At 36.6% G+C, this 27,620-nt stretch overlaps 2 protein-coding genes across 2 annotated transcripts in view; one reads left to right on the forward strand and one right to left on the reverse strand.

Annotated features, from left to right (window-relative positions):
* Erich5 (glutamate rich 5) overlaps nucleotides 1–12,195 on the forward strand; it is a 33,977-nt gene extending 21,782 nt beyond the window's left edge. The window contains 5 exon segments of the mRNA XM_076835773.2: nucleotides 2,896–2,951; nucleotides 5,682–6,626; nucleotides 8,866–8,969; nucleotides 8,972–8,998; nucleotides 12,184–12,195. Coding sequence (XP_076691888.2) covers nucleotides 2,896–2,951; nucleotides 5,682–6,626; nucleotides 8,866–8,969; nucleotides 8,972–8,998; nucleotides 12,184–12,195 — 1,144 coding nt within the window.
* Nucleotides 12,196–16,475: 4,280 nt separating this feature from the next.
* On the reverse strand, nucleotides 16,476–27,614 carry Rida (reactive intermediate imine deaminase A). The gene is made up of 6 exons (XM_076836058.2): nucleotides 27,423–27,614; nucleotides 22,204–22,309; nucleotides 20,339–20,393; nucleotides 20,001–20,069; nucleotides 17,971–18,026; nucleotides 16,476–17,030 (listed from the first exon to the last, which is right to left on the reverse strand). The coding sequence occupies exons 1-6, from the start codon at nucleotides 27,485–27,487 to the stop codon at nucleotides 16,968–16,970; spliced, it is 414 nt and encodes a 137-aa protein (XP_076692173.1). The 5' UTR covers nucleotides 27,488–27,614; the 3' UTR covers nucleotides 16,476–16,967.
* Nucleotides 27,615–27,620: the final 6 nt, after the last annotated feature.

Raw genomic sequence — 27,620 nt, forward strand, 5'->3', positions numbered from 1 at the left:
CAAGTTTTCTTTGTGGGGTGGGACTGGACTTAGACCGACAGCGTCATATATTTTTGATGGTATGAATTTTTGTGCTCTGGAAAAATGCTGCCTTTGGAATGCACCCACACCTGGCACAGGTGGATGCAAATGCTTCATTTCATTTTACTGACTGAGCTAATCACTGTCATCACTATTTTATAAGAAAATGTAATTTGGCAGCCATCTGTGATTAGTACTTTAATACATTTCCTTGTTAATTCCCTAAGGCAATTATTTCCAGAACATCCTTTTTTGGTATCTAAATGAGTTGGCTTGACTTATGGGATTCTTTATAGGCCTAAGAGATTTCTTTTATTAAGCTGCTTTACTTGCTGTTAATCTGAAGGCTTCCATCATGATGAGACAGGAGGGGGAGGTGAAGAACAGCCCTCTCCCCAGTTCTGTCATATGGACCCTCAAAACTGACAGCTGATGCCCTGCATCTCATATAATTGTCCCTGAGTTCTGCTTCTTCACCTCTAGCTCTCTCTGTAGGATTCTCAACCAGACTCAAGGCAGGATAGAGATACAAATGCTGTTTCTCTCTTCTCTCCTCCTTCCCTTCCTCCTCTACCCCAAGACTTTACTCTTCATTTTGCCTCTATGCAAAAACTGCCCTTCTCCAGACACATAGCAAATGTTTTAGTAAGATAGAGAGCTCAGCTCTAGGCTGTTACGTATATTTCTGGACAGGCCCATATGTCAAGTTGTCCCCTAGAGTTTGTCACTAGGATGCACAATCTAAAGCTATCCCTGACACACCATGCCCCCTGACAAGCCATGCCTCTCTCCAGCCCAGGTTCTTTCATCCTTGTCTTCTGTTTCCAGTAGCCAAGCTTTGGACCAGTGTTACCCAAGATCTCCTTCTTCCTCCCTTCCTTCACCCCCTGGATCAGTCATTATGTTCAGTCATTTTTACCTATAACTATTTTCTCTCAGAAGTTACTGGTAACCTTGATATTTGTGCTGCCCATCTCTGATTCATTCTTCAGGAGTATGTGTGGATGGATGGATGGATGCATGTCTTTTTGGTGCTAGGGATTAAGCCCCTAGCTTGCCAAGCACTCTCTGTACCCTGAGCTATAATCCCAGTCCCCAAAGAGGGAGGTTTTAAAAATCCAAATCAGATCAATTCTCTCCCCTACTCAGGATCCTTTTTTTCATTTTATTTATTTTTATATTAAAAATAAGCAATTCAGGGGAGGTATAGTTGATATACAGTGAACTGCACATATTTACGGAGCACATAGGAACCGAGCACCCCTTAGCCTGGAGGGATGAGAATGTGGAGATGTGGCAAAATCCAGCCATGGGCTGTGTGTGTGTGAACTCTGGGCACTGAGTGCACAGAGAGGACTGAACCAACGTTGCCCCTCTGCTTGGGTGGGCCTGGCTCTGGTCTTTTTACTTGCTCTGCCATGATCCCCACACAGCTCAGGAGATGGGAATGGCCTCCCTAGATGTCACTCAATCTACTGACAGCAGACATCAGGAAGCTAGACTCAACCACCTGAAACCTAACCCCTTGCCTCATTTGAATAGCTTCTCCTCAATAAAAGGGGTCAGCACGTGCTCTCTCTCTCTCTTTCCACGGACCCCTAAGATTGGAGGACCCGTCATAGGACCCAAAGAAAAAGGTATTTCTCTGTTTCTGTATGATTATTTCGTGCAACCCAGTTCACCTGGAGTGACCTTGAGTGTTTAGTTGTGAGACATGACAGCACATTTTGGTAAGTTTGTACCAAGACTTATGTGTGTACCCATGGAAGCATCAACACAATCCAAATATTGAAAGTTCCCATTAACTGCCAACATTTCCTTATGTTTCTTTGAAATCCATTCTGGCTCACCCAATCCCAGTCCCCAGACACTGTTTTGTTTTCTGTCACTATTAGTTAAGTTGGCACTTTCTAGTTTATAAAAATGGGATAATATAGTATGTAATATTTCCATCTTCTTTTACTCAGCATAATTATTTTGAAAAGCATCTATGTTGTTGTACTTATCAATGGGTCGTTTCTTTTTTATTGTTGTGTAGTATTCCATTGTATGGATATACCTCAATCAGTTTCCTTATTCATCTTATTCACCTTATTCATCTGTTGATGGAAATCTGTTGATGTTTCCAGTTTTGGGTTATTATAAATTAAGCTGCTACAAACTTTTGTGTACAAGTCTTTGCATAGATGCATGTTTTATTTTCTCATGGGAAAATGTATAGGGAGTAAAATGGTTGAGCTATATAGTTCTGTGTGTGTGTGTGTGTGTGTGTGTGTGTGTGTGTGAAATTTGGTGCTGGGGATTGAACCAGGGATTTGTACATGCTAAGCACATGTGTTGTTCAGTGACTAAACTAAGCCTCCAGTCCTGGGCAAGTGTATTGATTTAATTGCTTAACAAAACCCTACTCACAATTTATTTTTTCAGATAAATATTAGACTGAAGGATTTTAATGTAATCTTTTCTTTTTATTTAGTTAATTTTTTGGTGCATTATAATTGTACATAATAGTGGGATTCATTGTGATGTTATTTGACGTTATTTTGAAAAGCATCTATGTTTGATGTACTGTATACCCCGGTATGTCCCCCTCCTCCCTCCTCCTCCCTCACCCTGGTCCTTTCTTTTACTCTACTGGTCCCCCTTCTCATTTCATGAGATTTCCTCCCCGCCTTCCCGCTTCTTCTCTGTAGCTTTCATATATGAGAGAAAACATAACAATCCTTAACTTTCTGAGTCTGGCTTATTTTACTTAACATGTTCTCAAGTTCCATTCATTTTCCTGCAAATAACACAATTTCATTCTTTTTGAGGTGAATAAAATCCCAGTGTGTATATATGCCACATTTTCTTTATCTATTAATTCATTGACAGATACCTGGGCTGGTTCTATAATTTGGCTATTGTGAATTGTGCTGCTATAAACGTGGGTATGCAGGTATCACGTAGTTGGCTGACTTTAATTCTGTAGGATAAATACTGAGGAGAGGTATAGCTGGGTCATATGGTTCTATTACTGGGCTTCTGAGGAAGCACCATACTGATTTCCACAGGTTTGTACAAATTTATAATCCCACCAGCAGTGTCGTAGTGTTTCCTTTTCCCTAATCCTCTGCAGCATTTATTGTTATTTATATTTTTGACAGCGGCCATTCTACCTGGAATGAAATGAAATCTCAGTGTAGCTTGATTTGCATTTCCCTGATTGCTAAAGATGATGAACATTTTTTCATATATTTGTTGGCCATTTGTATTTCTTCTTCTTTTTTTTTTTTTTTTGGTATTAGGGACTGAACTCAGGGGCACTCAACCACTGTGCCACATCCCCAGCCCTATTTTGCATTTTATTCAGAGACAGGGTCTCACTTAGTTGCTTAGCATCTCACTTTTTGCTCTGTGCTGGTTTTGAACTCATGATCCTCCTGTCTCAGCCTCCTGAGCTGCTGGGATTACAAGTGGGTGCCACTGAGCCTGGTTTGTATTTCTTCTTCTGAGAAGTGTCTGTTTAGTTCATTTGCTCATTTACTGATTGGGTTATTATTGTTGTATTTTTAAAATACTTTTTTAGTTGTAGATGGACGTTTATTATACTTTATTTATATGTGATGCTGAGAATTGAACCCAGGGCCTCACACATGCTAGGCAAGTGTGCTACCACTGAGCTACAACCCTAGCCCGGTTATTATTTTCTTATGGTAAGTTTTTTGAGTTTTTTTGGTATATTCTGTCAGAAGAGTAACTAGCAAAGATTTTCTCCCATTCCATAGGCTCTCACTTCATGCTCTTGTTTCCTTTGCAGTTGAAAAATCTTTTTTATTTGATACCATCCCATTTATTAATTCTTGGTATTATTTCCTGCTTGTTCACAATTCTTTTTTTTAAATATTTTTTTATTTGTTGATAGACCTTTATTTTATTTATGTATTTATATGTGCTGCTGAGAATTGAACCCAGTGCCTCACACATGCCAGGCAAGTGCGCTACCACTGAGCCACAGCCCGGCCCCTTGTTCATAATTCTTGTTCTTCATGCTTTTAGGGTAAAATTTAAGCTCATTAGGGAGATATGTATCTCCCTCTAAAACAGTTAAGAGAATTAAAATATTTGTCCCTAGAGAAGGGGAAATGGGAGAGGAACATTGGATCAGCAGATAACTTTTTAAACTATATGTTTATATAATTGTGGTGGTAAAAAGAAAAAAGGAAAAAAAAAAAAAACCTCTTGGGGAAAAAGAGAAGAAGAAAATATCACCTAGAGACCCATTTTAACATTTGGTTTCTTTTTTCCCCAGTCTTTCCACACTCCATTTGTGATTTATTTTTCCTCTCCTTCTCCTTCCCTCACTGCCTTCCTTTTGATCACTGTAATCATACTATATTTAAAACTGGTAACTCGCTTACTGAGCTCTTAGATGAACTGCAGACTTCAGGCTAATAAATGCTTTATATGCACTGTTTCATTTGGTCAACCCAACTACAAGTGCCAATTTTTAAGACATGTCATAATTATTTTCTTATTTAAGCTTATGGTCTTTATAATCATCTATTCATGGTATAGTATTTCATTTAGTATACTATTTATCTGTTCCCCTATCTTGTTAGACTTTTAAGTTGTTTTTCAGCTTTCTTTTTTTTTATGTTTTTTAATTGTTGATGTACCTTTATTTTTAATTTATTTATATGTGGTGCTGAGGATTGAACCTAAGTGCCTCACACATGCTAGGCAAGCGCTCTGCCACTGAGCCACAACTCCAGCCCATGTTTTTCAGCTTTTGCTATTATAAAGAACACTTGAATGATAGATTTTTTTCCCTCGAAGCATTTTCTAAGTTTTAAGCTTTTAGGATAAACTTCTAGAAGTAGGATTACTGGGTTAATGGGTATAAACACATTGCAAATTTGCTTATTGTAAACTGTCGAGAGCACTTTTGCACCCAGTGTTTCACGAGACATGATTCTCCTGCACCTCTGAGATGGGCGGGAGAGAGACACCCATGAGATCCCTGGGAACTGTCTTCCCAAGGCCACAACAGATGCTGAGCTCTTAGATGAACTGCAGACTTCAGGCTAATAAATGCTTTATATGCACTGTTTCATTTGGTCAACCCAACAGAAGAGACAGGAAGTAAAATGCATGTTTCCAACTTTCCTTTGTTTTCCTTCTCACTGTGCCCCTAAAATGACAGGAAACTCAGATCAAGCAATCCTTGTCACTCCCCTTCCTAGACACCATTGCCTTCACCTACTAGATTTCCTCCATCATGGAGCATTTTCCATTCACTGGGGACCATTCTTTGTTAGAAGGAAAGTGAGACCTTCCCAAGAGCCCAAGGATCACACACTGGGAAACCTCCCAATCCTACAGAGGAGAAAGGGTAGGACAGAGAAAAGAACATGTGAAACAAGTGGACTTTGCTAAGTTAGAATATGGGATAGGAGCCATGAAAAGGTGCACAATGAGCAAACAGAAAACTCGGTGAAGTCTGAGGTGAGGTGTTTGGGGTAAAGACATAAAGGCCTTTGACTTGGAGAGAGGGTCATGGTATATCTTGAAGTGTTAAATCTACTTCTTGATATCGGTTCACTTTTTCAAGACAAAAACTAAAATAATATTTTGTGTTTTCTCTTTTCTTCCCCCCCACCAATGTAATGATCAAAAAGTAACTTCAAATGAATGTTTATCTACCACAGAAGAAAGTGAGTCCTGTGTTGCCCAACCCACACCCCGCACATCAGGAAAAGAATCCATATTTCATGGCAACATACAAAGGGAAAGCCTTCCCCCTCTGGAGAAGCCCAAGGCATCAGTGGTGCCTACAGCTAATGGTGTTGTATCCCGTGAACGGCCCCTGGCAAAGGAGGTAGCCCCTGAAAAGGATGCCATAGTCCAGATAGGACCTACAGGGAAGACTCAGCCTCTCCAAGGACCTGAGGAATCTGAGGCACCTCATCTAGGTGGCAGAGATGATACCCCAGGAGCAGAAGAAAAGAAGAAAGATGTGGAAACAATGACAGAAGTTCAGGCTGTAAAAGGAAATGCTCAGACTGAACTTTCAGAAGTCAAGGATCCATCTTCAGGGACAGCAGGAGAGAGGAACTCCTCTGGAACAAGGGAAGATGCTGAGAATCGACCAACTGTTGCGGTGATGCAACCTCCAGGAACAATGGAGAACATTCAGCCTCTGGAAACAGATGGAGAGCTGCAGCCTCCAGGAGCAACGGGAAAAGATGAACAGTCCCAATTTCTAGAAGCAATTCCCAAAGAGAACAAATCTCCAGAAATGTTGGAAGGAAGTCAGTTTGTGGAAACTAATGAAGAACAGAAATTTCAAGAAACAGTGGGAAACGAGGAGCAATCCCAGCTTCTAGAAACAATTTCCAAAGAGAATTTAACATCAGAAATATTGTACAGAAGTCAGTCTGTGCAAACTCCTGTAATGAACGACTTACTCCACACAACTTCTGAAGGTCCTGAAAACATGGAGCAGATTCAACCTGAAAGAATAGTTGGAAGCATGGAGCAACCAGAAGGAATTCCAGAGACAGCGGCAAATGTGGAAATGGCTGGAAAAATTCACACTAACCAAGCAGACCAACACACTGAAGGTAAAGTCAGGCTGTTAGAGATTCAGAATGTTTATTTAGATGAGTTCCATAGACCAGCACTGGGGGAGGGGGAGCCTGACACACAGTCACTGAAGTCTTTCAGGTGGCTGAAGTTCATTATCCAAACCAAAAAGCCTTCCATCCTGGGAAACAAGCATTCCATCCAGCCTCAATCCAGCTTTCCAGAAAATCTCTTCTAAAGCATAGTCTTTATTTATAGTGTCGAAATTTTTAACTTAGAGTCTGATGGTTAAATAGAATCACCCCTTGGCCAGATACTGTGGTGTGCACCGATAATCCAGCAGCTTGAGAGCCTGAGGCAAGGAGGATTATTGAAAGCCAGCCTCAGCAATTTAGCAAGACCCTGAGCAAGTTAGAGTGACCTTGTTTCAAAATAAAAATAAATAAATAAATAAATAAATGAGCTGAGGATGTAGCTCAGTGGTTAAGTGCCTCTGGGTTCCATTCCTGGTACCAAAAAAAAAAAAAAAAAAATCATCCCTTGAAGGCAACATGTCAAAATTTCTGAATTTGTCCAAATTCACTTTTCATTAGGCTCTCTATATGGTAAGAGGATCCAGAATTAAGGTGAACAAATTATTAGTGGAGGATTTTACCTTCTAATGAAAGAACACACAAAGAATATAGCTTTTAGAATGTAATTTTCATCTTGGTTAAGCACATCCTTAGAAAATTATTGTCATTCTATTCCTGTCCTGTTTTTGTTTGCTTGTTTGTTTTGGGGGCTGGTGATTGGACCCAAGGCTTTGCACATGCTAAGCAAAAATTCTACCACTAAGCTATTCCCCCAGCCCTATCTTTTTATCTTTATGAGAAGGCTAAAGAAATATATTGTTTTGGTATGTGGTATTTTAAAAATTTTAACTCTGCTTTATCAGCATAAAATGATATTTATGCTGTTCTTGGAGTATATTGTTTGTTGGAGTTATAACTAAAAGTAACATTTTTTTCTGAGGCATTATTTACATTTTGATAACATTAGCTTCATAGTATTGTATAATTAAATGAAACATTAATTATAACCATCTGTTTCTTAATTCTTTAATTTACTAACTCAGGTTTTTGTGGTGCGAGGGAACAAATCTTGCACCTTGTACATGCTGAGCAAGTGCTCTATCACTGAAATATACCCCCAGCCCAACTCAGGTGTTTTTTTTTTTTTTTTTTGTTTTGTTTTTTTTGCTATTGGGGATTCAACCCAGGAGCACTTTACCACTGAGTTACATCCCCAATCCTTTTTATATTTTATGTCATTTTGAGACCCAGGCTTGCTAAGTTGCTGAGGCTGGTCTTAAACTTGTGATCCTCCTGCCTTAGCCTCCTGAGTTGCTGGCATTATAGGTGTATGCCATCACTCTGACCCAACTGAGTATTTTTTGAGTGCCTAAGCATATGCTAGGTGCTCAGGATGCAGAATGAGTAGGAGATAATCCCTGACCTCAGGGACCCTCAGTTTATTGGGGGAAGGCAGAATGTAAACAAATTATTATACTTTATTGAGATAGATGTTTTACTAAAAATGCAAAAAAAAAAGTGCTATGAGTCAGAAGGGAGAAGCAAGTAAAAACATATATTTTTAGACCATGCTTGGAAAAAAAAATCAAAATCATCCCTTGAAGGCAACATGTCAAAATTTCTGAATTTCTCCAAGCTCACTTTTCATCAAGCTCTTTATATGGTAAGAGGATCCAGAATTAAGGTGAACAAATGATTAGTGACCATGCTGAAAATGAGTGAAATGGGGCCTGTAGGATTCCATGGAGAGTCTCAGAGGTCCTCAGGAAGCTGCTGGTTGTGAATGGGAGCCAGTGTTGCCCAAACTGATTTTAGGGAGTTACATTTGCAATATCTAGACTTTTAAATGCTAGCAAGTTCTATGTCTTTAATGAATGTTTTCTTTAAATACCATAATGGTCAAATAAGACAGATTTTTGGCCAACCCTGGACCATCTTTTGACTTATATAGAGATGAAACATTCTAGTATGTTCTGTTGCCATTTCTTGGGTAATTTTGCATCCTGATTTTATTTAGAATGCCAAGACACCAAGATGTTCAGGGACTTGACATTGGCCACACTTGCCTTTCTTGATACCACCAAAGAAACTTTCTGCATAGACCTAAGAGCAAAAACTGCCCCATTGGAAACAAACTATGGAAGCAATTTGTTGTTAATGCTAAGTGAGTGTTTCATATTATCTCTTTGGATTACTTTTCCAGGTGAGACAGGAGAAAAGGTGGAAACAGAAATGGAGAATGAGAATGTAAGTGAAAGGGCTGAAACAAAAGAAGAAGAAACAGGAGAAGCCGTGGATCTTTCAGCAGCCAGAGAGCTGGGGATGGCGACAGAAGGGTGAACAGACACAGCCTGGTTCAGTGGAGAGATGCAGTTTGTAGTTGTGCATCATTTCGTGTATGTGTGTTTATGGTTCTTAACTTTCTATAGCTATATATTTTGCACAAGGAGTGTGATTGTAGGTAGACTGTTGGAACCATGACAGTGATGCCATGCTCTTGACTGTGTTGTCCCATGAAACTGCTAAGCTGGGAATGGTTTTCTTAGCTATTTAGGACAGTGACACATTTAAAATCATAATAGCCAGAGCCAATAAAAACAGGGCTTTGTGATCATTTAAGAGTGTGAGGGTGACTATCTTCATTGTGGCAATGGGTCCATTCAGTATAGGAAAAGAAGACCTAAATATAAGGTATAGACCTGTAGCTACAGAAGGCTGGAGAAAGGAGGTAGCAAATTTTAGGAGAATTCATGATTATAAGTTCATGTAGTTCAATTATGATGGAATAAAATGAACAACACAAAATTAATGGGACAAACTCAGCCTAGTATTTCTGTCCTATCATAGAGTTTAGAGCTGGTAGGAATCTTAGGAGGCATGCCATCTCATTACCTTCTCACCTTGTCTCTCTACTACCAAGAGCCTTATTTATCATGATACATTGTTAATAAAGTGCTTTTCAAAGGAATGTGGCTTTGGTGCTGTCGCAAGATTAGTCATTTTTTGCAAGGAAGGCTCCACATTTTCCTTGTGCCATTTTGAATCAGCTGCTGTTTTACACTTATGTGAGGTGTTGGACTAACATTAAAAGCATTTTAAATTAATTGACATTTAATATATTTCAGAGACAACAAATACCAAGGATTAAATCCTAGATTTGTTGCTATGTGGAGTCTTCCTGGGCCCTATTCTTTTTTAGATGACTGCAGCTTAATATTAGGTTTTAGGGGTAAAGAAGATAAGAAATCAAAATATTTATAATATTTTGTAGTATAAACATTAGGTAGCACAGAAAATCACTTTTCAAGAATTCTTCCAAAGTTGGAAAGGGTAAATGATTGTACATGAATAATAAATAATGATTGCTAATTTTCCCACCAAGTGCCTTGTGTTTATGAATATTGGCAGAATTCTGGAAATATTTGGTTTCTATTATTTGTACATATATGTATATTTTAAGGTAACTTCTAAGATGTATTAACTACTCTTACTTTAGTGTATATATTAAAATGACTACTGAGAGGACCTGTGGTAAGAATATAAGATACAGAGGTGGGGGATATAGCTCAGTCAGTAGAGTGCTTGCCTCACATGCACAAGGCCCTGTGTTCAATCCCCAGTACCACCAAAAAAGAAAAAAAGAAAGAAAAAAAATATAGGATACAGGGAAGAGTATATCATCTTAGTTCTTATTTTAGTATTAGTTTATGCTTCTGACTTTAAAGTGTTCAAAGGTAGACAAAAGATGAGTTCTTTGAGTGGATGATGTCATCCTATCTGCAAAATAAAGAAGATTGTGATTTCTGTTTTATCTGTCTTTGATTTCAGGCATTTAGGTCCTTTAATGGTACCCTACACTTCTGTTGACTCAATGAATGAATAATACCAAGGGTTCCTACTTATACTAAATTAATTTAGAAAATAATACATTTAAGCTGGATGTGGTGGCTCATGCCTATAATCCCAGCAGCTCAGGATGCTGAGGCAGGAGGATCATGAGTTCAAAGCCAGCCTTAGCAAAAGCAACAAAGTCACTAAGCAACTCAGTGAGACCCTATCTCTAAATAAAATACAAAATAGGGTTGGGGATATGGGTCAGTGGCTGAGTGCCACTGAGTTCAATCCCTTGTATGAGGGAGGGAGGAGGGAGGGAGGGAGGGAGGAAGGAAGGAAGGAAGGAAGGAAGATACATTTAAAATATGAATTTGTGTGATATTACCCTAATCCTATCTGGGAAACAGGAAAATTCGTTTTCATATCACAAGTGCTCAAGCTAAATGAATAGCTTCATGTTTGGTGTAGTTCCAAAACCAGAATTTTTAGGTCAGAAAGTTATATTAATCAAGAACTGATAAAATTTATCTTTTGAGCTACATGTTTTCATTCAAAGATATTTTTTTTCTGACCAGAAGATACTTTCATACATGTATTTAGTAAGTAGAAAAACATGGACTGATAAATATGTGAGATAATAAATATGCTAATTAGCTTGATTCAATCATTACAGAATGCATATATATGAATAAGTCATTTATTCATATTATGAATATGAGTATTTATATTTATAATTTATCAGTTGAAATAGAACTTAAGGGGCTGGGGCTGTACCTCAGTGGTAGAGTGCCTGCCTCATATGTATTAGGAACTGGGTTCAATCCTCAGCACCATATAAAAATAAAGATATTGTGTTCATCTACAATTTAAACATATTAAAAAAAAGAAATAGAACTTGAAAAAAGTCAGAGCTTAGTATAAAATATAAGTGATCACCTTAATAAATGGAATTATTCTTTGTATCAAGCACTGAAATAGAAGGATTAATAGGCATAAAAGTCCATTCTTTTGGTGACTTATTAAAAAATTTTAATATTGAAAGAGATCCAAGTTTTCCAAAGTGTTTATTAATTCCATTCTTTCCCATTAGTGTGTCAACTAATTCTCAAAATTTTGGAAATTTGTACAAATATATTTTTTTCTTTCTTTGTTTTTTGGTACCAGGAATTGAACCCAAGGTGGATTACCACTGAGCCATATCCCCAGTCTGTTTTTTGAGACAGGGTCTAACTAAGTTCCTTAGGGCCTCACTAAGTAGCTAAGGCTGGCTTTGAACTCATAATCCTCCTGTCTTAGCCTCCTGAGCTGCTGGGATTACAGGTGTGCACCACCCTGCCCAGCAATTTTTGGTACTTTCTGTACTTTTGTCTATAGTCTTTAATGTGGCTACTAAGGCATCTTTAGAAACTTTGTTTTTTTTAGATTTTAGGTAAAATAGGCACTTTGTAGTCCAGTTTGTGTCCTACTAATTTTAATTTCATTATTTTCTATGCCTACCTAGGAGGGAAATAATGAACAAATGATTTTCGAACTAGTATCACCAATAGGGAATGAACATTTTGCCAGTCGCAAATCTAGAAAATACTCAGGCCAGATCCCAAACTCTTGGCTTGAAGTGCCACCCGCTGGGGATCCACAGGATAAAAAAGTGTGATGGACCTGTGATCTTATTGCTTTTTCCATTTAGACTTTGGAGTAAGAGATTCTAATAAAGCGAATAACTTTTGAGCAGTCAAAACACACATACACACACACACACACACACACACACACACACACAGTCACTCTTAACAATTTTTTTTCACCAAACCTGGCCTTGAATTAAGAATTGCTTTTAAAGGATTCTTTTTTTTTCACATTTAGCTAATCAGAATCTTGAATGGCCATAGTCAGATTATGCTACTAGGGTTTATATTTGTGTTCTTTTGGTGCACATAATCACTTGTTAGAGATTACAACTATGCCATTTTTATAGATAGTTTGGGCCCCAGCACCTCACTAGGAAGTTACAGGCCCAAAAGTTATCTTTTTTTAACCATCACCATACCCCTAACAGTTTTAGGAGAGGATAAACTAGTAGTTGATTTCAACTAGTAGTTAATAGATCAGTATGGATGAGTTTCAAGTTTTCTGGATATCTGAGTTATTTAAAAACTTTTTGGGCCAGCTTCCTGCAATCCCAGAGACTCTGGAGGCGGAGGCAGGAAGACCAAAAGTTTGAGGTCAGCCTCAGAAACTTAGTGAGACCCTGTCTTAAAAAAAAATGGCTGAAGGTGTAGCTTAGTGGTAAAGCACTTGTCAAGCATGCACAAGCCCCTGGGCTCCATCTTGAGCACCACAAAATCAAATAACCTTTTTCTTTTTGGTAAAAATAACAAAAAACAAAAAACAAAAAAACACTGTTTTTGTTTAGGTACTTAAATGGGACACAGTGATTATTTATGTAATTATTTCAGGAAAAGGCTTATTAAAATTTTTCTTACTAAAAATGAAAGCATTGTAGAAATTCAGAAAATATGAATTTCTTAAGATGAAATCTAAATATTACCTGTAATTCAGTTCAAAATTCAGGTCAAAAATCATCACTGTTAGCATGTTGATGTATATGTGGGGTTATTATTATTTTGGTTGCAAAATTTGTAACAAGTTAGACAAGGCACAATAGTTGATAGAATGTTAAGTCAATTGAATGAGCACAGTAATTCTAGATTTTCCCCATTGGAATTTGTTGGAGATAATAAGTTAGAGAGAAGGGTCCAATTATAGTTGCTATATTAGTAAACATTGATTAGTGGTATAGAGGAAAAAACTGTTCTTAAGTATATTAGCGCTTAGCTGACCATGATTTATGACTTAGGATAGATGAATAGTTCATTGAAGTGGATTTTTGAAATTATTTTTAATGCTTTCCAATTACTAAACACATGGTAGAAATGAGAAGACTGTAAGCTCTTTTTAGGGCAGGAAAAGCATCTCATATTTCGTTTTTCTTATAGGACTTAGTACAAATTCAACATTCTGTAAATATTTATTGATGACAAATGCTGTTTATTCATATATAATCAAGGTAATTTCCTTATAATTAATTATAATTGGCTTTAGGGGCAATTATGGGAAATTTTATAAAATTGTTTTGTACTCTTGCTTCAACATTTATAATTTTGATTGAATAAATATGTCATTAGAATTAATACAGTGTTTGAATCTTGGTATATTTATCTAATTGTTACTACAGGAACATATATAAAATTTCTTTTGGCTCATGGTGTTCTTCAGAAAACAGCAAACTTTAAAAAATATATACCCTATCAAAGGTAGAAATATGGCAACAATAAGGAAATATGGGTGACTCATTTAGATATCTCATACTTCAAAGAGCTTGCTCTATGTTTGAAAGGCCAACATACTGCAATTATTATTTTTCAGATTTAACAAAGTCTAATGATTGTGTTCTGATTTAGTGGAAAGAAGATTAAAAATCCCGACACAGTCATTAAATTAATTAACCTGGGTGCCGGTACCTTACTTCCTTCTAGCTTTTTCATTCTAGGGTTTGATTTTTAAGTCATGACTTACATACAACCATTCCTCTTAGAACCAACCTGGCTGGGTCTAATTTTCTTCACTACAATTATTGGTTTTGGAATGGCTCTTTCCTGACTTGAGCTGGACCAATCAGAGACTTCCCTGAGTCTCTTTCCAGATATACTAGGAAATGGTATCTTTCAGCTGGAGCTAGTATACAGGTAGCCTGTATGTGTGGACCTGCAACATCTTCCCACAAGAGACAGACAGAACCATGAAGTTTCTGAACCACATGTGTCTGAAGTCAGCTATACCTTGGAATTCTGGGTGATCTGAGCCTGAGTTCCTTTTTGTTCCTCTTACACTAGTTTGAGTTGAGTTTCCATCATTTACAAATATGAGAATCTTCATGTTAAGGTAGAAAGAGATGTCCTATAAATAAGCTAGAGATAATAAAAATGTAAGAGCATAAATTAATGATAAAATAAGATATAAGGGCTGAGGGTATAGCTTAGTGGGAGAGGAGAATGCTTGACTGGCACACACTCAAATCTCTGGTTTTAATCTCTAGCAACACCAAAAAGAGAGGGAGAGAAAGGGAGAGAGGGAGAGAGGGGGAGAGGAGGGGAGAGGGGAGGAAAGGAGAGGAGGGGGGAGAAGGGGGAGTGGAGGGGAGGAGAGAGACATACAATAGAAAAGGATCAACAAAGCCAAAAAGTGGTTCTTTAACAAGATTATTAAATTGATAAACTTCTGGGAGACTGATAAAGGAAAAAAAAAGAGATGGAAAAATAGGCACGTTTAATAGAGACAGCAGGATTAAAAGGTGCCTATAACATGAAAGTTTAGAAGGAATGAGCAAATTCTGCAACACTAAATGACCAAACTGACTACAGAAAATCGGAATGTTTCTGTTACCATGAAATAAATTGAATCAGTTTAAACATACAGCCCAGTTTTCTAGCCAAACTCTATCAAGCATTCCAGAACAGGTATTTACAGCCACAAAATCTTTTTTTAAAAAAGTCATTCCATTTATCTATCTATCTATTTATTTATATGCAGTGCTGAAGATAGAACCCAGTGCTTCACATGGGCTAGGTAAGAGCACTGCCCCCAGCCCCATAAAATGTGGTATAGAAGTGAAAAGGCAATCTCACAGATGAACATTAAAAACAAATATCCAAACTATTAAGAATGTATAAAAAATATGGGTGTAGAAATGACTGAAAGTTGATGACAGGGTTTTTAAGAAAAATAATTATTATTCCAATTGTTTTTGTTTTTGCCTTGTAAACTAGTGCCAAAGAACTGTAGCAAATAAACTACAAACCTTCCCCCGCACAAAATATGTGTATGTTTGTGTATATATATATATACATATATATGTGTGTGTGTGTATGTGTGTGTGTGTGAGTGTGTATAAATACATATATTGAAGCTAAGTTGGGATGCACAGTGGATTCTACATCACAAAATTATTGTATTTTACCATAGTAACAACTTTACCACAGGTACAGAAAAAAGTTCAATAAATTTCAACAAACATTTTTAACGCCATTGTCGTCTCAGTGAAGTCTTCTTCTTACTGAGCTTAAAAGTGTAACAATCCCAACCAATATCGTCCAAATCTTTTACTTTACTGTTTCCTATGACTCTTAACAACCTAACGTATAATTTTGTATTATTTGTATGTATAAAAATGTTATGGCAGCACTGCTATAATATGATAATTTTGGAAACTGTATTGTTTGGAGGAATCATTACATCACCTAAGGTATATCCACACAAAAGAACACTATAATAGTTTTAAAAATGCAGAAGATTTATACATATGTTTATGGAAAGATATTTAAGACAGAAAGTGATCTATAGGATAATGTGTACAGCAAAATCCTATTTATATAAATAAACAAACAAACATAACCCCCAGATAATCAAGTATTTAATGAATAAAAACTCTTTAACAGAGGTTCATTCTCTTTGGGAAGGTAAGTAGACTGGAGAATGAATGTGGGGAATTTTCCTTTTTCTTTGGCATAATTCTGAATTGGGATTTATTCTACAGTGGGGAAGTATTTATGTAATAGTTGTCTAAGAATGTTGAGAGACTTTAAAAAGCCAAGGAACAGTGTTGTATGTTTGTAGTCCTAGCTACTTGGGAGGGTGAGGCAGGAGGACTGCTTGAGTCCAGGAGTTCAGGGTCAGCCTGGACTACACAACAAGACTCATCTCCATTCCCAAGAAAAAGAATGACTTTAAAGAACAAACACAAGGTGATTATATATAACTTGAATACAACAGTGTAAGAATATACAAAGTTAAAAATAAACTTAAAGAAGTGAAATAGCTGGTGATTTACTTCATGGTTCCCTCCCCATTTTTATTTGGTAAATATGTTTTCATGTATAAATTAAACTGTTACAAAATAAGTGAACAAAATCACACGTAGGGAAATCTGCATGTGTATTTTATTTCCATTAGAAAAAATATTATCTATATAAAATTTTGGTCCATTTTCTTCTCCTTTACTTCTACAACTCAAGAGTGAATATTTTACTCAAGTAAAAGCAGAATCACATATCTAACATGAGAACTAAGTACTTCATATCATTTAATTAAATAGAATGTAATTGAATTAGGCTCTTTATTATTTTTCAGGAACATTAACTCATCTACCTGTGTTATTATTCCCTGTACTTTAGTTTACTTGAGTGTCTATGTAATGAGTGTCCCTTCTCTCATATTCAGCAATGAGTGTACACATGTGTAATTGGTAGCATCAGTAACTGGGTTCATTATCTAATATTCAGTTCATGTCAACTCCCTCTATGATATGGTATTTCCATGATAACTACAGATATTTTAGTCACATGTACACTTTCAACATCAATTGTAAGAATCAAAATGTTAATTTAAAGACATGATGAGAATAACACTGCCCACTTATAGACCTGCTGTTGTGAGAGGTCCCTGGACAGCCACTGCTTCAATCTCAATGCGTGCTCCCTGTAAGGTAAATAATCAAACAATGTTTTCATTATTTTGTACAAATTAAAGAGTTTAGTAATACTTTCCAAAAAATGTGAAGCTAACAGCAACACAGTATTTTTAAAAATAAACTTTTCAAAGCAGGAAAGAAGAGGAAATATTCACCAAGAACCTACAGCAGGCCAGGTTACCATGCTTCCCACTTTCATGTACACTAGCTCATTTGATTCTCATAGGCAACCCTATTAGATAGACAATCTTCAACTCATACAATGAAGTTCAGGGTGATTAACTGTTTCCAAGTCAAAAAGGTAAATAGCACAGGTTTGATCCTTGTCTTGTGATTTCAAATTCAGAACTCCTTTTACTATACCCAATAACTTCCTAAGTTTGATGATAATGATCACTACAAGTAACAATTAATTAAAGCAATAAAAATGCCACTCTTAAATTTTGTTTAGTGGAAAGTTACAAGTTTAAGTCAGTAAAGGCTTAAACTTCTTTATAGGAATATTGTGTAGCTAAAAGCATAGGAAAAGAGCTTCTAGTGAAATTAGAATACCAAACCAGAATGGTGAAATATGGATGCCATAGTAGAGAACATTTTTCTAGTAGTAGATATGGATTTTTTATTATATGATAGCCAAATGAAATTTTTATTGCAGAACTAAAAGCCTGGCTCTCTAAGTAATATTATGACAATACAGCTGTTTCTGTGCTTTTCCTCACAACTTAAGTACTGATTCTGTTATGTTCATGCCTTATAAGGCTTCTTAATGTTTTTCCCCTGCATGTAATATGGGATGTTTACTTTAAGACTTTAAGTTCCTGGGAAGCAGGGACTATATCCTTTCTTTATTTTTAATTTCCTTTCACAGCACTTAACTTAGTTTGGTATATTCAGAAAACAATGTAGCAATTTAAAACTGTGTACATTACTCATTTTAACTATACTTACTTTGGGTAAAGCAGCAACCTGGTAAGCAGCTCTAGCAGGAAAATTACTCTTGAAATCTGAATTTAAAAGAATTTCCTTTTAGTTTCCAGACATTGTGCTGTTATTCAACCTCCATGATCAAGAACCTGGTAAGTGCTACAAGGACTAGTCAGTTCTTAGATATAAATAACATTTCAGGAAAAAATCTCACATTCAGATCTGTTTGATAAACTGTTTTGATGTATTTGCTATAATTTTTAAAGCTTTCCTGTCAGCTTTCTGAAAAAAAAAATGAAATACATACTCTGTCATTTTGATCTTTTTGATAGGAATGGGATTTGCTCTTTGAAGTGATATTTACAAACCAGTTAATCTTAATAGGAAATGTCTCCCTAAATCCCTATATCCAGCAATTTTGGCAAGTATTTTCCTTTCCTGTTTTGATATTTGGGATTGGATCCATTGCTTTATCATTGAGCTACATCCCCAACTCTTTTTATTTTGAGATGGTATCACCAAATTGCTTAGGACCTTGATAAGTTGCTAAAGCTGGCCTTCAACTTGGAATCCTCCTGCCTCAGCCTCCTGAGCTGCTAGAATTACAGGCACGTGCTATCACACTTAGCCTGGAAGGTACTTTTCCACTAATTTGATCTTCTCTATTCTTTTCTTCTGGAGACAATAAGTAATGATACTTTTTCCATGTGATTCCTTTGTCTCTTCCCAGGTGGGAGGGACACCCATTTTCCTTACTACAGAAGTGATAATATCAGCATTTACTCAGTGCTTACAACATGACAGCATTTGTCTTAACTGTTTTACAGTTTGTGTTAATTTATTTAACAATTCAGACGATCCTATAGAGTAGCAGTATGTTATCCCCACTTTGCATATGAGGAAACAAGGCATGGAAATATAAAATATTAGCTAGAGATTATGAGATGGTGGTTAGACCATATCATAGCATTAGCAAACATGAGCTATACATATCAGAAATATTTATGAGGGTTTAAAAAGCCTAAGAAAGGTCTAACGGAAAATGGATTTGTAGGTTTTTTTATATTATTTTAGGGAATGCAACAGAAATATCTTAAGAGTTTTTTCATGGGGGCATACTGTATGTTTCCAGTAAGACTTTTTTTTTTTTTTTTTTGGGAGAGGGAGTACCAGGGATTGAACCTCGAAGCACTTAACCACTAAGCCACATCCCCAGTGAGACTCCACACAGGGTCTTGCTAAGTTACTTAGGGCCTTGCTAAGGTGCTGAGGCTGGCCTTGAACTTGCAAACCTCCTGCCTCAGCTTCCCAAGTCGCTGGGATCACAGGCATGCACCAAGGCGCTTGGCTAGACTATTAATTTTGGGGGGTGTGTACTAGGGATTGAATTTAGGGGTACTCGACCACTGAGCTACATCCCTAGCCCTATTTTGTATTTTATTTAGAGATAGGGTCTCACTGAGTTGCTTAGCACCTTGCTTTTGCTGAAGCTGTTTTTTTTTTTTTTAAAAAAAACATTTATTTTTTAGTTGTAATTGGACACAATACCTTTATTTTGTTTATTTATTTTTATGTGGTGCTGAGGGTCGAACCCAGGGCCTCACACATGCTAGGCAAGTGCTCTACCACTGAGCCACAACTCCAGCCCCTCTCATTCCTATTTTCTTTCTTTTTTTTTTTTTAAGAGAGAGAGAGAGAGAATTTTTATTTATTTATTTTAGTTTTCATCGGACACAACATCTTTGTTTGTATGTGGTGCTGAGGATCGAACCCGGGCCGCACGCATGCCAGGCGAGCGTGCTACCGCCTGAGCCACATCCCCAGCCCTGAAGCTGGTTTTGAACTTGTGAACCTCCGGCCTCATTCTCCCAATCTGCTAGGATTACAGGCATGTGCCACTGTGCCTGGCCCATCTAGACTTACTAATTTTTTAAGAACAAGATGCCATTTCTTTAGCATCTCCTGTCACTTTTAATTGATAATGGGTGCTCATTTTGTTAACAATTCATTTCTCTTTAAAACTGTAAATAAGAAAAAACAGATAAATTACTTACACTGTTTGTAGATTTCATTTACAGTATTGAAGTCATTCATGTCAGCCAGCAAAACAGTTGCTTTGACCACTAGAAGATATATACATTCTCATTAGGTTTAGCAACTTGGTCTGATTCAAAACATTTCTTAGAAAAACCATATATGATTCTGTGACTGTCTTGATTAAAATGGGACTGAAAGGGGTTTGAAAAAGTGAAGTTAGAACAGAGTTGTTTCCAGACTATTAGAACAACTTTAAAAAACAACATGGTATGACATTAATAAATGCCCTGTTTTTCAAAAAGACCAAGGAAATATCAAATAGAAATTAACAGTGAAGGAAAACCAAGTTGCTTACCATTAGTGAAGTCACAGCCTGCCGCTTTCAGAATTTCACCCATGTTTGTAAGAGCCTGTAAATCAAGGCAAGAGAGGCCTAAGACACTGGTGTAATACTAAAGTTTTAATTAAATTCGGTGAATCTTCTTTTACTAGTACCTCCTTGAGTAGCTTATGTTGCAGAAAAATTCTCCCCACTCTTTCTAGACTGTAAAGTCAACTCATTCTTCATTTCCTTTAATGGAATGAATCTTTATGAAATATAGTGAAAAGACTGAAAGGAAGTCCCTTCCTCAGTGCTAAAGAGTGTGAAGTTTTTAGTCAATATCCATTAATTAAGCTGAAACAAATAAGTTTTGGGATTCCTCATTCTATATCACTACTTTATATAATTCTACATCACTTCAAGGAGGTAGTAAGCATTAAAACATGTTTTCTTTTAAAGTAATATTTGATGTTAAAAGGCTCTTTTTTTTCCTCAAAAAACAATATTAGTGAATTTTGTATGTGTTTGATGCTTCAGCTTCCAGAAAAACATCAGTTTGTTACCAAATCCTTAATTTATTCTTTTCAACTTATTCTTCCTCCTTACTTTACTGTTGAAAATATATGATTACATTTTTGTATTTTAAACTAATAATTAAACTAAATAGATACTACCTGAGTAAGACAAAAGTCTAAAAGCTGTGAACAAGTATATGCAGAAAAAAGATGTATCCTCTCTTTACTCCTTAGTAAGGGTAACAAACTGTTTCTAGTTTCTTATTTTTTAATCTTTTAGAGAGTCCATGCATAAATGAACATACTCTTAAACACACAAACATACACATCTTGCAGCCTATCGTGTATGCTATTCTGCTCTTGGTTGGATTTTATCATATAACAAATTATCTTTGAGAGCTTTGCTTAGCAATTTATTTGTATGGCTAGCATGATTTTTTTCAACTAGTTCTTTATGGAAGGATATTTAGGTTGTTTCTATCTTTGGTTATTATAAACAACTCAGTGAATGTATTAAGTTATAATTTAATTCTATTATTAAAATAGAATTGTATTCATAATTCTTTTTTAAAAGCACAGTATGTAGCCAGGTATGGTGGTACATGCTTGTAATCCCAGTGACTTGGGAGCCTGAGGTGGAAGATTGAAAGTTCAAAGCAGCCTCAGCAACTTAGCAAGACTCTTTCTCAAAATAAAAAGTAAAAAGGCTGGGGGTGTAGCTCAGTGGTTAAACACTCCTGGGTTCAATCCCTGGTACCAAAAAACCAAACCCAGTCCAGCTGAACCAACCAAACCAAACACACTGTGTAAAACTGTTAAAGTTTTTTTTTTTTTTCTTTTTAACAAATGCTGACTTTTTACTTCTGTGGTGGTGGCGTTATTTGTGTGTGTTGGGGGTCAGTGGCCCTAAAAAGAAAATTTCCCAATACATGTATTGGTGGCAACATGCTATTTGATTTTGATGATTCTAGTCCTTTTTTTTTTCCTTCTTTTTGGTACTGGGGATTGAACCCATGGGCATTTTATCACCTAACCCTTTTATAATTTTGAGACACAGTGTTGCTAAATTGCTGAGGGCCTCTTTAAGTTGCTGAGGCTGGCCTGAAATTTGTACTCCTCTTGCCAAAGCCTGTTTAATCACTGGGATTATAGGTGTGTGCCCCTGCATCTTGGCAGGAGATGGAATACTCTTTTTTGGTTGTTAAATGATTCATTAAATTTCCAACTCTCTTCAATCAAAAACTGGCTTAAGTCAAGTAGTGAATAGCTTAAAAGGCATTTATCTGTTAATGTCTATAACACAAGTCAGGTGGGCGGTTATTAATACTGATCAATATTAAAAAATCGTAGCAAAGTGAATTTCAAACGTGGAAAATGACTTACTTGTTTAGTTTCTGCTGCTATCCCTCCAGGTACAAGCTGTCCACTGGAAGGGTCCATGCCTATCTGTCCAGAGATGTAAACGGTCTTGTCCACTAACACTGCTTGACTGCAATGAACAGAAAGCTGGTGTATATATAAAATGTAAATATAAAATTCGGTGCTAAATGAGTCCTTTGATAGGACACAAAATGCACAAACTGTAAAATAAAACATGATAAATTAGACTTCATTAAGCTTAAAAACTTTTATCAACAGACATCTTTGAGAAAATGGAAAGACAAATCAAAGACTGGGAGAAAAATATTTGCAAAACATCCATCTAATAAAGGACTTGTAGGTAGAATATATGAACTCTTTATTAAAAAAAATTATGAAGAACTCTTTAAACTCAATAATACGAAGATGAACAACCTAATTTTAAAAATGGGCAAATGAGGGCTGGGGTTGTGGCTCACTGGTGGAGCGCTTGCCTTGCAAATGTGAGGCACTGGGTTTGATCCTTAGTACCACATAAAAATAAATAAAATAAAATAAATATTGTGTCTATCTATAACTATTTTTTTTAAAGGGCAAATGATTAAATAGACACTCCACAAAAGAAGAACTACGAAGACCTAAGAAGTACATGAAAGATGCTGAAGGTCAGTCACTTGAGGTACCTATGCAGAGCAAAACCATAATAATATACCACCATACATTTCACTCATAATAACAAACATTGGTGAGGATGTGAAACATTGAAAAACAAATATACTGTTTGTAGGAAAGCAAAATAGCACAGCCATTTTGGAAAATTTGGGCAGTATCTTAAAAATTTAAACATATATTCAACACACAATCTAGTAGTTTCTTTCCTAGGCAGCAACTTTCCAAGAGAAATGAAAATGTATGTACAAAGCCTTTACATAAATGTTCAGAGCAGCATTGTTCATGACACCAAAATAAATAAATAAATAAAAATTTAAAAATCACTCATAGATCTAATTGTTTAATTTCAATTATATGAAATTTTAGACTTTTTCCCCCTCACCTCCATTACTGGGGATTGAATCCAGAGCCCCAGATATGCTAGGCAAGTGCTCTAGTACTCTAAGCCTCTATATGAAATTTTAGAAAAGACAAAATGATAGCAGAAAGTAGATTAGTTGTTTGCTGGGTCCAGGGGTGAGGACTGATCATGAACAAGTTTGAAGGAATTTTTGGGGTGGGGGGCGCGGGTGGTGTATGTGATGGAAATGTTCTAAAATTTGATTGTGGTAGTGGATATGACTCTATATGTTTACTAAAACTCATGAAACTCTATACCTAAAAAGCATCTTTTAAATAAGTACTTACACATCATTTAAGCTGTAAAACAGAAAAATGCAATGCCAAGAGCACTAAAAACATTAATTATTCTCAGATAAGGTTTTCCTTTATGTAACCTTCCAAAGTTTCTTCATGCATATAGGAACCAAACAAATATATATTTATCTCCCTCCTTTTACACAAAATATGGTATATTAAACACTATTGTACACTTGCTGTTTTCATCTGATAGTATATCACCAAGATCTTTCCATAACTATATGTAGAATTTTTCCTTGATTTTTAAAAACAGTTACACAATACGTCACTGTGTATACTTTGTTTGCCTGATCAACTTTGCTTTCAATATTTTATTATAAATAAAGCTACATTCAAAACCATCACATATGCACACACGTACATACACACAACTCCATGCACACTTCCACTGAGCAAGTAACCGAGCCCAGATCCCAGGGTCCTCTGGTTGAGCCTTTCTTATGGCAGTACAGGAAACTGTCTCATAGTCCCTACCTTCCAGGGTATCCTAGGGCTAGTGTCTGGTCCTGTTTCTGTAGCTGTGCGGGAACCAGTTGGTCCCTTGGATATACACAGCAGGCACGATATAACTACTTGTTGATATTTTGCCCTCTAATCACTTAGTAACATAAACAATTTTGGCTATCAATAAATATCTTTTTAGTTGTACCCGTTGGCTCATGATGTGGGTTTTGGAGAGCTGAAGAAGATAGATTTAAATTTAGTAATAGGATTTAAAAAGTCTAGGAATTCTTTTCAACTATCTGGCTTTCACTCTAATTTGCAAATAAGTAACTATTGAGCTCGTTAATTTGTAACCTTTTCTCAGGTTGAACAGTTACCATTAGCTAACAAGTCCATTAACTCCTCTGTCCAAGAGGCCATCTGCTCTGGGCCCTTTGCAAAGTACTTTCAGTTCTCCCCATATCTGAAACATACTTCAAGCCCATATGTATTATCATTTATCAAAAACTTTGTAAATAATCCACTTATTTTCAGACTATTAAAAGTAAGAATTGGAATTCAGACTATCTGAGCTATGTGAGTCATTTCTTGGAGATTTAAAGAGGTTTTGTTCACAAAAAGTGGAAACTTGGTGCATGTGTGTGTGTGAGATGCTGGGATGGAACCAAGAGCCGAGTGCATACTAGATAAATGCTCTACCAGTGAGCTATACTCCCAGGCCCCTCGATACTGAGTATAAGAATCCTACTGTCTGCAGATAGGCGTAGATAAGTTATTAGGTTCCAGAATTTTTTTTTTTTAATATTTATTTTTTAGTTCTCAGCGGACACAACATCTTTGTTTGTATGTGGTGCTGAAGATTGAACCCGGGCCACAGGCATGCCAGGCAAGCGCGCTACCGCTTGAGCCACATCCCCAGCACCCAGAAAATTTTAAAGTATGTTGTTCTGCTTTGAGGTCAAAGGGTAAAAACACTTTCAAAATCATTAACTCTCATGTCATAATCTATGTCGCATTAGGACTGCTTGGGACATAATAGCAAAATGGAAAGCAATGCAATAACATCATGATGTTGCAATCTCTCAAGGTTCTGTCCTGAAGTATCTCAAAATGTGCTGAACTGTCTAGCTAATTAATGACAGCACCCCATCATCCCAAGGCCAGGCACTGACAGTTCAACTCACTAGAATTCTTTCTGGAGAAGACCCAGAATTTTCAAAAACTGTACTTGCTACAAACTCCACGCACAAAAACTCTTCTTTCCAAATGGTTCTTAAAATATGTCCAGTTGACTTTATTAGGATATAAATAGTTGGAGTGTGTTTTTTCTTCACCATAAAATATTGACAATAAGGTCCATTTCTAGTGACCTGTGTTTGAATCTTTTGGATACAAGGTCCTGGAAAGTCTATCATGAAGCTAGCTAATGGCCTTTCTGTCACACTGGCACACTCATAGATTCCCCTCTGTTCTGTTAGCAGCTTCCACTTCCAAGTCAACCAAGAATATTCATGACATGTTTTCATTCTTCAATAAAGAACACAGTATTTCTAAATAGGTCAAGAGGGGTGAATGCTTTTAGCAGGTTCTAGGACAAAGTGTCTTGTATAACATCACTTTGGTTTTTGTTAAGGGTCACTTTTGTTTTGAAGTAAACAAAAAGTGTTACTCTAAATGCTAACACTGTATGATTTAGGGAGAGAGTTTAGGGCAGAAGGAGGAAAAAGATTACTGATTTTTGGTTATATTGAAATATCTCTTAACTATGCTGTCTTTTTCTTCACAATTTCTATCCAAAATACTCTCAGAATTCTCTTCTTAAAAGAGATCTGGTTATTTCTTGCTCAAAAACACCTGATGGTTTCTCACTACATACAAAACTAACTCTTTTGTTCAGCAATGGAAACCGCCACAACCTGGCCTCTGCTAAAATCAAATTTCTGTCACTTCATATTTAATCCCTACTATAATCTTATGAAGTAGTGTTATAGTGAAGTCCATTTGGAAGACAAAGAAAACTAAAGTTAAGTCAGACTTGCAAGGTCAATTCAAAATACACAAAACAAAAATTTCAAATGTAAAATCCAACTCTTAAGGAGTTAATTCTCAAAGGGTCAGTCACACAGTGGATCACAGTACAAAAATCATTCCCTTTTCAATCCTTTTTCAATTTTTTTATCCTGAAGATAGCAAACTAAATGATTAAGGTTGATTTCTAGAGCCCATTGCCTGAAATTCAAATTGTTAGACCACTTCTCAGTGGTCTTCTATTTGGAATGCCCTTCACTCCATGACATCCTGCTAATGTTTTTAACAAAGTTTCACAACAGTGCTATATGTGACAAAACCAACCTTCAAAACTCAATTCAGGGACTACTTCTCACAAGGAGCATCCCTAAATCTTTTTTTTTTTTTTCTTTGCCCATTAGAACTATTTTCTCTTTTTTTTTCCTTCTTCCCCGTTTGTTCCTTTACCAATACATTTTATTTCTAATCTTACTATAATAATTACTGTTCTGCCACACATGAGTGCTATTTCTCATGGCAGTGTGGTAGAGAGGAGGAAGCTAGGGCTTGAGTTCAAATCAAGTTGTCACTTATAGATTAACTGACCTTGGACAATTTGACTTTGTCAAGCTTCAGTTTTCTTTTTGTAAAAAATAGGAGGAATTAATAGAAAAAGGTGGTTGCTATAGTGACTGTCATAAAGCCTGCACTAAAGTAACCTTTTTTTTTTTTTTCTTTCCTCCATGTGTGGCCTTTCCCAATGGATTTCTTCCTATGCCTTTTTGTATCCCTCAAATGCTGGGCATGTAGGAGGGATTCAACATATGTTTGCCATAGTTAAAATGTTCCAGCTAAGGAAACTTTCTAGTTTTGCTTCTTTTAATAGTGAACAGACACTATACTTTAAAAAGGAAAAATGGTTATAGGATATGCTTTAGTGAAGAATTTAAAAGAATAACAATTATGTTAGGAAAAAAAGAATGCAAGAACATATAGAATAAAATCCAATGGTTTTAAAGTTGAGATTTAAAAAAACTGTGCCTGTGTGCATTTTTTTTTTTTAAAGAAGCCTATTTAAAAGAACTTCTGACATGTAGAAATAAAGACACACAGGGAAGACTTTCTGGCTAGTACTTAGAAAATTATCTTCCTTGTGATTTGCATTTGATTTGTTAGTGGTAATGGGTATGCACAATGAGTTCATAAGAATCACAAATGCATTCCTATTCTTTGCCCATTAGAACTATTTTGCACATTGTAAAACCAGGTGTTTGTGTAGGTGTGCAGGGATTTGTGAAGCATTTCTAGGATCTCAGCTGTCGTTATAAAAGATTTACTTCTTTGGCCCCAGAGGGGCCGCAGCTCCGACCCCGCCACCTCGCACGTCTCGGGTCCCTGAATGCTCCTACAAGCCATATTACCTGTAGGGACCAATGGCCCCTGGGGCTTTCGCGGTGCTGATCACCTTTCTGATCAATGACGACATTTCAGTCTTCTTTCTTATGCCCCTCCGAGAGAAGGTACCCCTTCACCAGCCTTGCCCGATTCTCCCCCAACAACTGACCAGCCTGGGGTAGCGTCTGCTGGAGGGACCGGGGAGCGCGCTCGCTAAGTATTCT

This window comes from Callospermophilus lateralis, chromosome 16 (genome assembly GCF_048772815.1).
Source record: "Callospermophilus lateralis isolate mCalLat2 chromosome 16, mCalLat2.hap1, whole genome shotgun sequence".
NCBI lineage: Eukaryota > Metazoa > Chordata > Mammalia > Rodentia > Sciuridae > Callospermophilus > Callospermophilus lateralis.